The 16,590-nt window shown below is 28.7% G+C and overlaps 2 protein-coding genes across 3 annotated transcripts; both read right to left on the reverse strand.

Annotated features, from left to right (window-relative positions):
- Positions 1-644: 644 nt before the first annotated feature.
- On the reverse strand, positions 645-8,773 carry Y-e3 (yellow-e3). 2 transcript variants are annotated; one of them, XM_070298532.1, is made up of 6 exons: positions 8,646-8,773; positions 6,282-6,496; positions 4,581-4,762; positions 2,310-2,773; positions 1,761-2,004; positions 645-1,525 (listed from the first exon to the last, which is right to left on the reverse strand). In XM_070298532.1, exons 1-6 carry the CDS (start codon positions 8,756-8,758, stop codon positions 1,331-1,333), a joined length of 1,413 nt encoding a protein of 470 aa, XP_070154633.1. In that variant the 5' UTR covers positions 8,759-8,773; the 3' UTR covers positions 645-1,330. The 2 variants fall into 2 exon arrangements, with proteins under 2 accessions (XP_070154633.1, XP_070154632.1); XM_070298531.1 differs by having other exon boundaries at positions 646-1,525; positions 7,972-8,698.
- A 3,326-nt stretch (positions 8,774-12,099) lies between these two features.
- LOC138934601 (dopaminechrome tautomerase) lies at positions 12,100-16,522 on the reverse strand. Its single transcript, XM_070298535.1, has 5 exons — positions 16,067-16,522; positions 15,182-15,284; positions 14,733-14,821; positions 13,052-13,344; positions 12,100-12,283 (listed from the first exon to the last, which is right to left on the reverse strand). Exons 1-5 carry the CDS (start codon positions 16,520-16,522, stop codon positions 12,100-12,102), a joined length of 1,125 nt encoding a protein of 374 aa, XP_070154636.1.
- Between the last annotated feature and the right edge of the window lie 68 nt (positions 16,523-16,590).

The following is a 16,590-nucleotide window of genomic DNA, read 5'->3' on the forward strand; positions in this document are numbered from 1 at the left end:
AAAGCGATATAATAAGTCAATATTCCTGTCTATCTTTCGAATTGACTCGGTAAAATAAATTATCACTTTACCATGAAAAATGTGTTTTGATAAGAATTATATATAAAATTAGTTATATTATATTTTTCAAAGATGCGTGATATATAATAACTTCTTTCTTTAAAAGAAAGAATTATTATAGTAATTTTTTTTTTAATCGTCTTTTTTATCTCTTATATTATCGAAATTTTACATGGAAGAGTTTTTTCATGTTTGTTTTCTCATTCTACTTACGTTTGTACAGTTGTCATTATGACATTCGCTGGAATCTTTACAGCTGATTTTTTTTGACGCTCAGACTTTTTTATCTTTCCATTACGATATTAAACTTAAACAATAAGTCATGATTATAAATTTAATTTCAACCATTCTTTTTAATATACGGTATATATTCTTTTAACCAAAAAAACTTTTCTCTTTATATTTTATAATCTAAAAATAAAAATGCTTTTTCAGAAATATAACAAGATAATATATTCTAGATAAAATATACATTATTGTACTTAAATAAGTATTTTCTTAGAATATAATTTAAAATAATTTAAAATAATTTAAAACAAATTTTTATTTGCTATAATAATTATAATTATTAAATACGAAATTTCAACGTACAGTCACATATGTTTTTGCACGATTAGCTTTATTTTATTATTCTTATTATGTAATAAGTGTGATTAATAAATATTTCTTCTTGTCTAGTAATTTATTTATTACACTGGGCTACGCAAAATGTTATATGCAATATGAGAAGTTAAAAACACACTTGTCACTTGACACAGTTTCATACTTACTGTCCACTATTTTTAATAAAAATAAGAGAACGTTTAATAGGAACGGTAATCCCGGTGTGATGATGGTATTCCCAATAATTACATACCGGGATAAGCAGTAAAGCTTAATTGGCACCACGAGCAGTAAAAGTTTGATGGCTTTTCGAGCTGATAATAAGCTCCGCAAAAAAAAAAAAAAAAAAAAAAAAGACTACAGAACTTTTATAAAGACGGGCTTGTGTTCGTTCTTCGTCAAGATCGTCATAGGTACATGTAGTATCGCACATTCTTCAATCGTAATCGATAATGACGGTGTACTCGACTTGAGGTCGAGGATGGATCGATTTCGAGATCCGGGAAGAGAAGAATGGTCTAGCGAACAATCTCGGAGATTGATACGATGGCGGTGGTGGGTGATGATGGTGATAATCCGCGAAGAAATTGGGATACTTATGCCACCAGACGGACGATGTCACCGCGTGAGAACGCGAATCGTCGAACTCCCCGCGGTGCCACAATCTTCATTTGCCCAAGGTCTCGTAAGCGCGATTGCGGTCAAAACCACCGTTACACTTGGTGCCGCGGATCAGCTCGTCCACGTAGCCGGCCTGTATCCGGAAGTTGGTCTCGTTCTCATTCATAGTCGCAGTCATGAACTTCTGGAACGACGATGTGAGCACCCATAACTCCTGCCGGCCGTTTTTCCCGGTGATGATCTGCAATGAAGTTGATTGCGTTGTTAACATATAAATTAATCGTTCTAGAATCGCAAATAATCAAGAATATGATTTACGCCAATATAGTTTGAATTTAGCGGAAAATTATCTCTTGATTATAATAATCGTGTATATAATTTTTTACTTAATATACTAGATATAAAAAATGCGGAGTAAAAAAGAAATATAAAAGTGTATGTTTATGTAGTGGAAGAATTTCTCGTGATTATTATACCTTTAGTCCAGATGGAAATTGCAAAGTGTCGGGATTGACGACAACGATTTCGGTATTGGTACTACCGTATTCGGGATGAGTTATACTGTTCCAACATCCTATAGCTAAATCTGATAGAAGACCGAAGAAAAGAATTCCATTCTGATCCATGCCTTGAGCAGCCGATTGCGATGATCTTTCCATAGCGAATGGACGGAATGATCTCGGTGCAGAATCGGAGTGTTCTTCAAAGAGGCTATGGTTTCTAAATAATAGCAAATGTCCGATTATAATGAAATACTTTAAGAAACAAGACAAATATATTATAAAACATTTAAATCACATAAAAAATATCTAGAAAAATTAATTTATATATATAAGATTTTACTTAGAAAAATACAAAAGATATTATATAAATCCAAATATAATTATATTTTAATTTTTTAAATAAATACATAATAAACTTTGAGCATAAAATATATCTTGACACATTTATTTTTAAAGAGAAATTGTGCAGCTTGTTAATTTTTCTACAATTAAATATCCACGATTATTCGTAATTTTTCTCACCTGATAATAGAAGTGGGTACCCAACTTTCGACTGTGCTAGCCAAGGAGTGGAAATATAAGATTCTGTCACCGTCCTGTTTTATGGGACTCAGCGCGAGTCCCAAAATGCCGTCCATTAGATCAAACGTGTCTCCCTTGATGTGGAACGTTCCGTGGGGCGGATAAGGATAAAACAGATTGTTAGTGATCCTCCATGAATGGGAATTATGATGATCGTAGACGAGCAATGCGTATCCAGTCACATCGGCGATGTAGACAAAGGTGTCGCGACATTTCTCGCTGTTGCGGACGTCGACCGCGAGTGTCACGAACAGGGAATCATCCTTGAACTGTTCCTTGGGGAATTTGTACTGGCTCAGGATCTTGTTCGTTCGCAGCGAGAATGATAGTAATTGAGGATGACAGATCTGTTGTTCTTCAATCTTGCCGGTGTCGAGAACCCATAATCTGTCGCATGAGTCTACCTGCAATCACATTTCTTTTCTACAGCTAATATTTTATCCCATTATCATTCAATAAGAACATAATTGTCTAATTTGTGAGAAAAATTGTCTCATCAAGCTTTATGATACAATATAATTCTGGATATATAATTAATGTTCAGAGACACAAAATAATAAGGCAGCCATTAAATTTTAATTTCAATTTTGTTTTAATTAATTATATTATATATAATTATTAGCAGCGTGACATGTACATAATATTTTTAATATAGTATTGCATTATAAAAATAAGAATTAATTTTGCATAGAAATAAATATACAACTTTTTCAGCATTCTCTTTCTACCTATAAACGGATTCTTTGATCAATTTAAAGTTGGTATTTTTCTAATAAAAAAATTCGACGATTGTTAATTTATGTTATGTTTATTAATGTTTATATAAAGTAATTTGATATGACGAAAATTATAATTGAAGAGAGATAAATCATATTTAAAAGAAATCATAATTTTAAAAATTATAAGTAAATATCATAATTAAAGAATTATGATTATAATTTAATAAAAATGTTACTTTCTAAATGTTTCTTATATGTGTTACTTCGAAACTTTCGATATGTAGTTACTTTCGCTTCAAGGGAATTAACATATTTACCTCGATGTTTGTTTTTCCATTTATGTAAATATTTATATACTTTGCACATTCGCGTCATTAAAATGAAAATTGTAGGTAACACGATTGTAAATCAGATAATAATGATAGTAGAACTAGAACTCATTTATACTCGTAATATGATATATTTCTCGCGTAATACTTTCTAAACAAACGGTATATCATACGTTCGATACACATATACAGGACATTCTATGTCGTAATGTGCACAGCTGATATATTCTTTTTACTTTAGTTAAAGTCACAATATTTAAGTAAAAATAATATTTCACGAATAAATTCATTATTCTTTACAAGTTTACAATTGTTAGTATGTTCAAAACTTTAAAAATTATTTTCTTCTCAAAAACAACATCAATCGAAAAAATTTATTCTATATTTTTCACTTATCAAATAGAAAAGTGTAGCGTATATATCATTTGTTAATTATATTATGTATTTTAAACGTTATATATAATTATATTATACATTTTAAACATGGTATGTGACGGAACTCGACATTGAATGGGGAGATAATATTTATTAAGCTCGCGTTTTTTCCTAATTTCAATCGGCACAAAACATCAGATAAGAGAGTATTGTTCTATGTCACGCGCGTCCTAAATCAGTTAGATACTTGACGATAGTCACAAAAGAAAATATCGTAAGGAAGATATCGAAAAGCCTTCCACTTTTTTTATTATGGTCAATGCCAACAATTACAATAATCGATATGCCATTTATAAGAAATTCTTCGTTTATCACACGTTCGCGGATTGTTATCCGCATTTCTGGAATAATAATGAAGGCATTATTTCCATATAGTGTCATGCCACCGCACGAATCGTGCTTATCTTTAAATGAGTGAGGTGCGATTTTCGATAATAAAATGGAATATGAAATATGTACAATTTTATATAAAATATATGTAATTTTGCAATTTATACCGATTCCGTTCAGTTGTTTTATGTTATAAAAATAAAACAAAATAAAGATTTATTTAATGAAAGCGTTAAGCGATGTTGTAATGTTTAATTTCGATACTTAAAAAATATTATGTGATCAATTAAAATGACATTCTATTATTGAGCGCAATATATGAATAAAATATTTACTATGAGCCCAGAATATTTTAATCCAACTTAATAAGGCATAAATACAAAATTTTCTATCCTTACCTGCATTCTGAATACGCTAGTGATCGCTTCGCAGGATCCCAATTTATTCCATTCCCAATTCGGATAAGGTGCAATTATTGGATTTCCCTCGGCAGAGACATTATCCGTGACGTAACCGAGAGTGACAGGAACTCCTTTTTGAATTCTTGGTATCGAGATGAATACAACAGATCCGAGCTTAGCTATGCAGTCATTGAAATGGTTATCAAGTGTTAAACAAGATAAGTGAAAATATGTCACGATCTGACCTCATAAAGCGATTTCAATTGAAAAATTTTAAATTATAAGATATTCGAATAATCGATATCTTATTTTTACTTTTGTTATAGAATTACAAAAATTTATATAATCTCGGACGAATATAAAATATTAATTTTGTTATAAGAAATACTTTTTTTTATTGTTATAAATATACATTGTTTTTTTCTTATCTTCTATTCTGTTCGCTTTTATATATATTTTTATAATAATTTTCAAAGAATTGCATTTCTGCAACTTACTGGAACTTATGTTTAAGGATGTTTTGGCTGTACAATAATAGCAAAAAACTATCAAAATTAAAAAAAAAACATTTCTTTTTGAATATTTCTGTTTGAAAAATCAAATAAATAAATCCGGATTATAAAAAAAGTTAAAGTATCACAAAATAATATAGTTTTTGACATTTTCGTAGGAAAAAAAAAAAAAATAGTGATTAATATTTTTTTTAATTTATGACAAAAACTTTTGATCGTGAATATCCCTCTGAAATCAACTGCAAGGAACCAAAAAGAACGAGTAATTTGCAGAGAGAGAAAGAGAGAGAGAGAGATGATATTTTTTTACAAATTTTAGTAAATAACTTTCAAACGAATAAGTGGATCTAAATTTAGTTTCGCCCAAATATTTATTAAGGTTTTCTTAATATATGTGAAAATTTTATTTCGTTGGCAATGTTTTTTCCTTGTCAAATTTGTCGATAACGTAAATTTTCTATAACAATCAATAGTAATCTTAAACTTAAATAATTTTCAAACCGTTAAGAGAATTTTGCTCGGGTTTTGCACAGATATTCAGAAGAAATAGTAAAACGGTCTACGAAATTTTCATGCTTTTGTCAATGTTTCGACATATGACGCATACAACTTAAAAAGATCTTTATGCTCAAAATAAGATCACATCAATCACCCAAGTGAGTTACTTCAATATAAATAATAATATATAGTTGTATAAGAAAGGATTATTAATATAATGTGATAGTCGATGTGAAACTGCGTAAAAATTATGCAAAAATATTCGTTACTCAAGAAGGTTCGTTATTTAAATCGCATAAATAATGAAGAAGCGCGAAATATATCAGCATGAACCGTTAGATTATAACAGATCAATAATGCGATCGCGTAAACCTTTCGAGCATAAATTTTAATTGTGCAAATCAATATTTGTCCAATCATTAATAACTTTTGTCAATAATTACTTATTTTAGAAAATAAAGAAAGTAATAATCACTAAGCAAATCAAAATATTAATCTTTTATGGTATCAATTTAATATGAAAAAAAGAGAAAATATATTAACAATAAAAAAAAAAAAAAATAAATATTAAAATATTTCTCATGTAAGAAATAATTGAGTAACAAATTTGTTTATCGCTGATAAACGATTTGTTATTTCGAATTCTTTTACAACGTAAAAGAGTAAAAAATGTAAAATTATTTAATACCTCTGTAATAAAAATCCATGTCGATCGGTAGCGGTGCCCCGGGAATGAAATGGCCCTCTTGTATGGCAAGTTCTCTGGCATTCTCGTTTGGAAAGGCAAATTCCAAAGTCTTCCATGAATATATGTTTTTTAATTTTTCGATGCTCGTCGATCCCCCAAGAAGTAATGCTACAGTAGCTTGTAATAACCAAACTGCTTTGGATTTCATCGTGAATCTATTAACAAGTTGCATTTGCTTTTTAAGACGCGAAGAAATAAGAAAAACACGATTTATTTTTAATATATATTTTTTAAGAGAGAGAAAGAAAAGAAAAGAAAGAGAATTTCTAAATATGTTTATAAAGGATTATTAATAATGTGTGTATTTTTTGATATTGCTTACGTATTTTCTCAATGTGTTAAACTTTTGTAGTATAATTTATGTTAATTACTTAAAATATATATATACATAGGGTATTTCAGAAATAGGTGACCAAACTTTAAAAGCATATTCTATTCAGCGCGAAAATGAAAAAAGTCATATGAATGCGAGTCAATCTATGAGACGTCAATGCGAAACATGTATTGATGCGAAAGGAGATCACTAACAATTTCTTTAATAAAATAATCTTACCAAAATTTGTTGCAAATAAAAAATATTTATAATTTGGAAACAAAGCGGTACTCTCTCTTCGGTTCATATGACTTTTTTTTATCTCTACAATGAGTAAAATATAGTCTTAAAGTTTGGGGTGGGAGGGTGGGCCACCTATTTCTAAAACACTCTGTAAAATGATACATTGTTTTAGTTTCCAAATAAAATGCAATTAGATATGTGTATATCAAATATCATAAAAATATCTAGATATGCTCCACATATTAGAGCGGTCGGTGTTACAAATTATAGTTAAAGCATTACACTTTCTAACATTATAGACTTTCACCGCAGAAATTGCATAATAAAATTTAATGAAGAGAATGAAGTTAATAAGTATCGTTAATATATATAAAAAAAAAGAAAATATAATAAGCTTTTATATTTTATTACATCTCATCTTTTATATAAGCAAACAAAAAAGAATTACATCTTTCTTATACTTTTTGTCTCTGATATCATTGTTTTAATATACATTAAATAAATATCAAATTAAAATATATAAAAAAGCTAAGAAGAATTGAAAATAAAGATTTGATACACATATAATTGGCAATGTTAGATTTTACGATAAACGTTTGAAAATATATATACATATATTAAAACAAATGGTACATTTTATATTTTTTAACTATAAATTATACACATTATCTTTATATGTAATAGCACGTGAGTCATAAATAGTGTTGTTAGCAGATAAAAACTTATCAACGGGAAAAGTTTTTTAAATCTACAGTATATTTTATAGTCATGGAATAATAATTATCAAATTTTTCAAATGTAATTAATTTTTTCTTATGTATAGAAACTTTATAATATTATAATGTTACAAAAAATATAATTTATATTAATATATTTTTGAATAAGAAATGTCTCCCCTGTTATTTTCTACAGAAAATTATTTTCAATATACAAATATTAGCCTTCCTAATTTTGTGATCTTTCAAATATTCGATGATTTAAAAATGATATTGATGGTTTTTTCGTCGTAGATAAATATAAGTATTTATTGAAAATTTTTTGAAGATTCTTTTTTAATGTCAAATCTTCACTCACATAACACACATATTCACAATGTCAATCTTCACTCTACAAGTGCTTATTTGCGCGCGATTCTTTCAATAAACACTTATTAAATCCCTCTCTGATGTTATATAGTTTTATTTCTATTGATAAATTCTACAATTTATGCGCACTGTTTTACATCACTCAGTGATAATACAGATAGTGACGCAGTTTTACATGCGTTTCTATTTTTACGAGAGTTCCGACAAAAGATTAGCAATGACGCTCTTCCTACTCGTTTTTTTCATAAATACAAAGAAACGTTAGAAACTTTTTCTTCTTCTTTCTTCCTCGACACTTGCACTGCCACAGAAAAAAAAAATTAGCGATTAATACGCATAACTAGGGTACTTTTTCTCTCTTGTCTTCCTTATTATATATATTTTCCCTTTCTTTCAAACGTCAAAATCCAAATTTTTCTATAATCAGGTCGGATAGCTATTCGACAACTGCTTTCGCGTTTATCCTCTACTGATCATTCGTTACGCTTTTCTCGTAGTTTTCTCAAGAAATATTCTCAGTATTCCTCGTATATTTCGACAGATCTTGATGTGCAGCGAACGTGGCCGTTCTAGCATCACTTTGCTCTCTCTCTCTCTCTCTCTCTCTCTTTATTTCTCTCTTTCTCTCTCTTGATAAAAATGATAATTCAATATAAATAATACTTTGAGAAGACAAGAGGTCCTCCTTTGACTTCACGCTCCGAACTACGAGACGACTGAGAAACGACTGCGAGATTTCTCAAGTCGCCGCGTAACTTTTCAACGTGTTCGAACATCTCCGCTCCACCGGAACAGAAACGCGTCGAAGAGAGGTGGATACCTTCGTTTTATTTACTAAGTCTTGTCCGAGATAAAAATATCGTTTTAGGCCATGATACATAAGTAAAGTACGCTAATGTGTTTGCCTTTGCATAAATTAGGCGCGGGAGCGGAAATGTCAGTAAGTAACTGTGATAAAGAAAGTTAAGAGCTATATAGCTTTGGAGAACAAATGGAGTTAACGCGCATTGATTACTTATCATTGTGGTTGAGTAATAAAATTATCTCTGTTCAAGAAAAAAAGACAAATATCAATTGCAGTGATTTACGATTTACACGAGGCTTGCTGATGTAGTCAGTGTTGATCGCGATGTAGATATAAACGTATTCACATTTTATATAATTTCTGTTTTATATCGCCGTTTTAAATTTTTTGTCAGTGAATCACGTAAAAAGAATTTGCGATGTAATTTAAGAATAAGATTTGGCGAACTCCTGTCAATTCCAAATCTTACAAAGCCGTTCCGATGTCGCGTCCCGTGACGTTTAACACGAATGTGTGAATAAAAAATTATTTAATTACATTACAAATGTAGCTTTTACTATTTTATTTCTTCCAAATGTAAAAATTATTTTGCTTTATCATCCGCCACTGCCATCACCTTAGCAAGTTTAAACTGAAAAGACGATGCAAACGATGATATCATCTGATTGGATATTATTGCAAATTACTATTTGCAAAAACATCCTTTTTCCAACGACATCAATTGTCAGCGTTTTCTGAAATCGATAGAGATACATACAGAAGATATCTGGATATATGTACAATACATACGTAATTTGCGCGTCGAGTAGTTCCTATTCAACTCATTCGTCATTATGGGAAGTTCTACGCGTAATTTCGATGGCGATTATTATCATACTTCTCGATAAAACCAAGAAAAGGTTTCTAATTCTAATTGCAGATAACATGACGCATATGCAAATAATGTATGATTAATAATTATGTTTGTTTTATAAATGCTAATATATTACTATATAAATAGTTATTGTATTATAAGATACATTTATAACAAAAAAATTAATTAAATTAATTATTATTTGAAATATATACTAAAGAGAAAAAAAAATATACACAAGTTTCTTATCAGGAAGATATCAACAAAAAAATTTGATGGATTAAATATGTAATATTTCGTAAAGTATATTTTTCAAGCTGTCATCTTGATACTTTTACTTGAATTTTTACAAAAAAAAAAAAAAAAAAAAAAATACAATTTTTTTTATTAAAAAAATTAATAAAAAGCGGATTGTTATCTTTTACTTCTCTGTAAAATCTCACAAGATTTATCCCATGTATAAGAAAAGTTTAAATAAATCTTAAAACAATAAAAAAGATCGCTATTCTTAATAAATAATTTTACTAAAACAATTTGTAACATTTTACGATACTTTGATGTATATACGTAAATTTATAATTTAACAAATAAATACTAATTAAAGTGTATTTTAATTTAATCAAGCGTTTATAGTAAAAGACACAACTTACACAATCATATTTAATGGATTGCGATTCTTTGAACACATAACTTTTATGATATTTTCGATTGAATAGATGTTAATACACAAGTTAATTATATATACTGCAATCGATAAATTTATTACATAATACTGGATTTATAAGATACTATATAATATGCTTATATTTTAAAGAACGAAACAGGTTTAGTGTTTGCTTATAAAAAAATTAGATATAAATAATAAACAGGATGTCCCCAATTTAAATGGCAAAATGTCAGGAGCGTGTAGGGGACCGGAAAGCTAAGATAGAAAGTCCTTTAGAAGTTTGCTGGTTTTTGCTCCATTATGGAGAAAATCACAAATAAAGAAACAAAACAAGTTTTCGTTTTTTTACTTATTTATTTGCATTTTATTTATGTTATCATCTATTTAATGCAGATATTGTTCAAAATGTTGCCCTCTTGCAGCAATGCAAGCATTACATCTAGCACTGACCTCATTAATTGCAGCTAGACATTGTTCTAGTGATATTTGATGCACTGCATCTATGATTCGGTCTCTTAATTGCTCTCTTGTATTAATTGGCACCGTAAAGAATAACATCAAGTGTTTACATATGTAAGGAATCTTGAAGCAGAAAGTTTATTCGGTGCCAATCAACTCAAGAGAGCGATTGACAATGAGAGATCGAATTTTTATGATTTTCTCCAAAATAGAGCAAAAACAAGCAAACCTCTGAAGGACTTCTTGTTTTAGTTTTTCAGTTCCTTACACGCTCTTGAAGTTTTGCCATTTAAATTGGGAACACCCTGCATATACAGGAAAGGATAGACAGATATCTTTGGTGATCTTTTTTATAATTTTATTTTATATAATTTTATTTATATTTATATTATATTTATATTTTATTTTATAATTTTTATAATTTCATTTTATGTATTATTAATGTATTATTAATGTATGCATTTTAACTTGTCATATCAACAGTCTTTTGCTAAAAAAATTACATAATCAATTATATGTATTAAATTGACTTTAAATAAGAAAATGTATAGAAAAGCACGCGTTGCTGAAAAAAAAAGATATATTAAAAATCGATATTATTAAAATATCACAAATTTGTAATATCGCAAACCTTCTGTGAATGTGAGTTATTGAGCACACATATTGAATATTGGGCTGTATAAACTGGCGAAAGAATGCGAATGTCGTGATTACATAGAAGAATTTGCAAACTCGGCAATATATTGAGTTAAACTAAGTTTTTCGATAAAGTTAGGCAATGTTTGAATAAAGAGTAATACACTTTTCTTTTATATAACTAAAGAATTAATACATTTTTTTTTTTTAATGACCAATATAAAAAGAAATCAAGATTATTATACATATTCTAAATCCATTGTGTTTTTTCAAGACAGGCCGGAAGAAAGTAATTTTTCATTATTTTAAGAATCTCTTAAGATATTTTTATATAAAAATCAAGAATTAAAATATCTCAAAACGTTTGTAATTTATATAAAGATTTTCAATTACTATATTCTTGTAATAGAATATCAACATTCCAAGTCGGAGAACATTCAAACATAAAAAAAATATTTATTTCACAAACATCTACAAGCACATTTTTTCTATATCGCAAATATTTCCTACTATATTTTTATCACAATTTAATTTCCATATCAAGTTTCATTGACAATTGTTTTCAAACATCAATATAATTTATGCTGGTACAATTCTGCTCATTTGGACGTTTCTACGATTAATGCTCCTCTTCAGAATCCTAGTGTATTATTGTATTGTAATGTAATGTAATGAGAAATACGGAACAATCTGCTGATTAAGAGACCGATTCGGTTTTCGTTCTGATCCTCATGATGCGGATATTAATTTGACGAGTATCAATTTGTTTCAGGAAGAACTTGTGGAATTTCGACGACATTACCCAGTAGTTTCCATTGTCGCGTTTTGCCCATATGATCTCGGCGATAAATTGTAATTCCTCGGGACTATAAGCGAGTATTCTAAAAGAAAAAAGAATTATTTGAATTATATTTATATAATTATAATTATAGTAAACATCCACACACATACACATAACTAGGATTATAATAAATATAATGGTCCCTATCCCATAATTAAAAAATTTAATAATTAGCAAAATTAAAGAATAATCGAATGAAAATAGGCATTATAAAGATATTATCCTTATCTTACATTCATTATATAATAATAACAATAAAATTTCAAAATTTTTTCTGGATCAATAAAAGTCTATCGTTTTATATAAATTATGATATTATTATATCACTAAACAAGTAGATATATAAATATTATGGCAGCCGCTATTTCAATGAATAACATTTAGATACGAGATAAAATATTTGCCAACTGTTCTTCTGTTTTTTGAGATAACAGAGGTAAAATAGCTAACGTCACAATAACTATATTTCCTTATGGAAAATTCTAACAACTTGACACTAGTTAATGCGATCGTTGGACAAACCAGTTGGTAAAACCAGTTTCAAGATTTTCTGTGATAGATTTTGTTATCCTCGATTATAGAAATTTATTATAAAATATTATATAAATAATATATGCTCCCTAAAAACACACAGATTAATAATCAAATTATCCTTCTTTCTTCCTTTAAAAAAGATTGTTCTTGATAATTCACATTAATTCTCAAAATTTATTTGCATTAAATTGACGTAATATTTATCTATCAAACTTTTTAGAGTAATTTAACAACTGAAAATTATATTTTGTTAAAACAAATTTTTTTTCCCCACCTCTGCCAATTGGTTCGCAGTTGCCACGATGCAATTGCGGTCTCAGTGAAAGGGGCGAATACGATCGTGTCATCCCGAGGATTTACAGCCAGCGCCAGACCTTGACTTGATTTTCTGCCGACCATGGTCACGGGTAACTGTTGTCCCAAAGAAAGCGGTCCGGCTTGCAGCGCAGAGGTAGATACGCTGAAGATACGATCGGTCGCCAGAGGTTGGTAATAAACGGTTCGGAGTCTCGGTGAAAATGTTATGCCTATTATGCCATCCAGGAACTCGAAAGTATCGTTTCCGATCTATAGAGAAATGCCCATTTAATGTTATATAATAATATACGAGATACATACAATACAATTGAGAAAATTCTATTGCTTCTATACACACGAATATATTGCACCCACAGAAAAGATTTCCGGATCTAATGCTATTACTCTTCAATCTATCATAAAATAGGATCGATATATAGCGACAATCATATTTATCATTGAAAAAGGAATATTTTAAGCTTAAATGGAAAATTCTTAAATCTAGAATAAAATGCACTTGGTGCTATCCCGTTAATTTTCTCACAAAGATGAAGATGGAAATTTGTAGCGATCTAACATCGAGTTATTCTAAATGCAAGAATATATAAGCTTAGATTTGCATATGTTACTCTTGTCTCAAGATAGTAAGACAATCTTATTTAATTCGAGAGAGAAGAAAAGGAATTATTGATTTAATTTTAAAATTGTTTTATTTTTATACCGCATAAGGTTGTGATACGATTAAATATGTCAAGAATATTTTTTGTCTCGTTATCAGAAATCCTTTCTGAGAGTGTGTGTATCATATATCATGCATATATATCATTATATTTTATAATATTATATTTATTACACTTTATAATATTTTCCATAATGTTAACATGAAAATTAGGTAATTATATTAATGAATATTATAAGAAATTTTTATGACAAGTATTGAACGATATTTATATTAAATCAGTTTATATATAATGTGAAAATAATCTTAAATTTGTTATACAACCGAGGAAATATTATTGTAAAACATTGATAAATTTTTTAAATATTATTATTAAATTTTTTTAATCTACATTTAATAAAGTTGTTTTGTGCGTCGTAATATTTCTCGAGATATATACATGATAAGTTAGATATTAAATACTTAAATGGTCTTTCTCTGTAATTATTATAATTGCCGATTAGAAAGAGAACTATAGGAAATAGCGAGGCGTCCTTGTTTACATATACACTTGGTGATATGTCAGTAATGGGATGTGTGCCCCTTTATACAAAAGGTATCGAGAAGGGGAAAAGATCAAGCACCGGTACGAAAGAGAGACATGCAGAGAGGTGAAAAGATTATTACTGTCCTGTCAACGTTCGTGACGTCAATGACGAGAGGTGTGAAACCTTAAGAAATGTGTACTTTAAATTGTTATTCATCGATAAAGTTCTTCATCTTGACAGCCTTTGATAATGATTTCAGTTCTATTGTAAAAAACCAATACTCCTTATACATTACTTATGTTTTTAATATTTTAAAAAATTTTTTTATAACTACCTAAATATTACATATTAAAATAATTTATATAACATCTACCTTATATATATATTTTTTTTATATATATTTAATAATTAACGCATGCTTTTTTAAATAATCGAATTTATATTATGCTCACTTTGTACGTTGCTTCATCTGGATTAGGAAACATGGATGCGTGAACAACGCGCCAGCTTCTATCCCTAATGCCATCAAAGACAACAATTCCTAAAGAGATATTAGAATTTTTTTAAGTTTTCTTCCAGAATTTTTAAAGAAAAATAATTTTTATATATAATTCCTTCTAATAATAAAAGAAAAACATGATTTTTTTTTTTTTTTTTTTTTAGATAGCTTCAAAAAATAATTTTAAGAGAAAAGAATCATGTTTGTTAAAGAAAGATATATTCGAGTTTGTGCTATTTCTTACTCTTCTCTTAATATTTCAATATAATGGTAAAATAAAATATAAAAGAATTTTCATACATTATATCATTATTTATCTAAATAAATTAAAAATATTATTGTGTTTAAAATATGATATTTAAAAAAAATATTATATCAACGATTTAATTAAAAATTATATACCTGGGCCGAGAGTATCCGTTATGTAGACAAATACATCATCACATGTTTTTGCCGAAACTTCATCGATGACAAAATTGGTCAGCAAAGTATTTGGTCTTAATACCTAAACAGAGGCAAACAGTAATAATGAAAAACCTAAAACAATTACTTTTATACGTAACGATGTTTTTAATGTTTTTAACGGAACTTGTTTCTCAGAAGCGTACACATATATATCATACGTATTATCAATTCAATTCTATTTTGTTTTATACAATAGATACGTAAAGTAGTAACCGGTTTTCAATTATTCTCTCTAGTTGCAATTTAAAGCTATTATACTAGTTATTTGCAGATAATTTGGTCACTTCTAACATTCTCTTTTCATTCTTTTCTGCAATTTTTAATTATATATATATATATATATATATTATTTAAAACAAAAGATTTATTAGAAAATTTACAATATTCTTGAAAATTAACTTTAGACTATCTTTACAATAATTCGCGACAAAATTCAAGACAGAATTCTATTTATATAATTTCATCTGTCATATAGCATATTTAAACTTAAACTTGAAAATAATTGAATTTAAATATATATATATATATATATATATATATATATATATATATATATAATGTATAAAATTATAAATAAATTTCTTGTCTCGTGTAAAAACGGCTTAATAAATAATATTATCTATCTTTTCTACACAAAGATATCATAATATAAATATTTTTCTGTATATTTTCAGTTATAAACATTTTGTTCTTTTCAATTACGTGATTTTTCAGTTATTTTCGCATTATTTTAGCTTCTATTAAAAACAAAAACATCTCGACCATTTATTAACGCGTTTAATCCACCTTCTTTATTACAAAAAGAAACGTCATTATACTCACCCCACGCGGAAAAGTGACGTGACGAACCACTTGATTGGTTTTTAAATCGAAGACTACAATTTTCGGCGGACAGACGGGCATGAAATCATCGATTGATGTCACGACACCGGCATCAATGACCCATAATCTGTCGCAGCTATCCAGCTTGGTTCGATACACGGAAATCAATTTGGTACAATTGATTTCCCCTTTCCCAGCGCCATGCCAGTCCCACGAAGGATACGCCTGCAATTGCGGACTACTTCCCAAAGGTGCTCTTCTGGAGAAGAAGCTCAAGGTGGCCGGCACACCGGCGCGTAACCTGGGGGTGCTGACGAAAATTCTGTCCCAGGCTATTTCGATACCAGTCAGCACTATATTTTCCCGTCGATACTGATCGAGAAAACCGCGATCGTACGGCAATGCGAAATCAAGCAACTGCCATTGCGCTACGGTTTCCAACATCTCCGCATTCATCCTGACGTACAGGAATGACAGAATTGTTGGCAGAAAAAGTGGATATCTAAAAAAAAATTAGAGAATAA

This window comes from Polyergus mexicanus, unplaced genomic scaffold (genome assembly GCF_030449975.1).
Source record: "Polyergus mexicanus isolate NDT 795.1 unplaced genomic scaffold, iyPolMexi1.0 SCAF_7, whole genome shotgun sequence".
Lineage (NCBI taxonomy): Eukaryota > Metazoa > Arthropoda > Insecta > Hymenoptera > Formicidae > Polyergus > Polyergus mexicanus.

Coding starts and splice junctions, on each gene's coding strand:
- LOC138934601 (XM_070298535.1), bottom strand. CDS start 16,522: ATGAATGCGGAGATGTTGGAAACCGTAGCGCAATGGCAGTTGCTTGAT. Junction 13,345..14,732: donor CAGATGAAGCAACGTACAAA/GTGAGCATAATA, acceptor ATTTCTCTATAG/ATCGGAAACGATACTTTCGA. Junction 12,284..13,051: donor CTGCGAACCAATTGGCAGAG/GTGGGGAAAAAA, acceptor TTTTTCTTTTAG/AATACTCGCTTATAGTCCCG.
- Y-e3 (XM_070298532.1), bottom strand. CDS start 8,758: ATGTTCGAACACGTTGAAAAGTTACGCGGCGACTTGAGAAATCTCGCA. Junction 4,763..6,281: donor CATGGATTTTTATTACAGAG/GTATTAAATAAT, acceptor ATGACTGCATAG/CTAAGCTCGGATCTGTTGTA. Junction 1,526..1,760: donor AATTTCCATCTGGACTAAAG/GTATAATAATCA, acceptor ACTTCATTGCAG/ATCATCACCGGGAAAAACGG.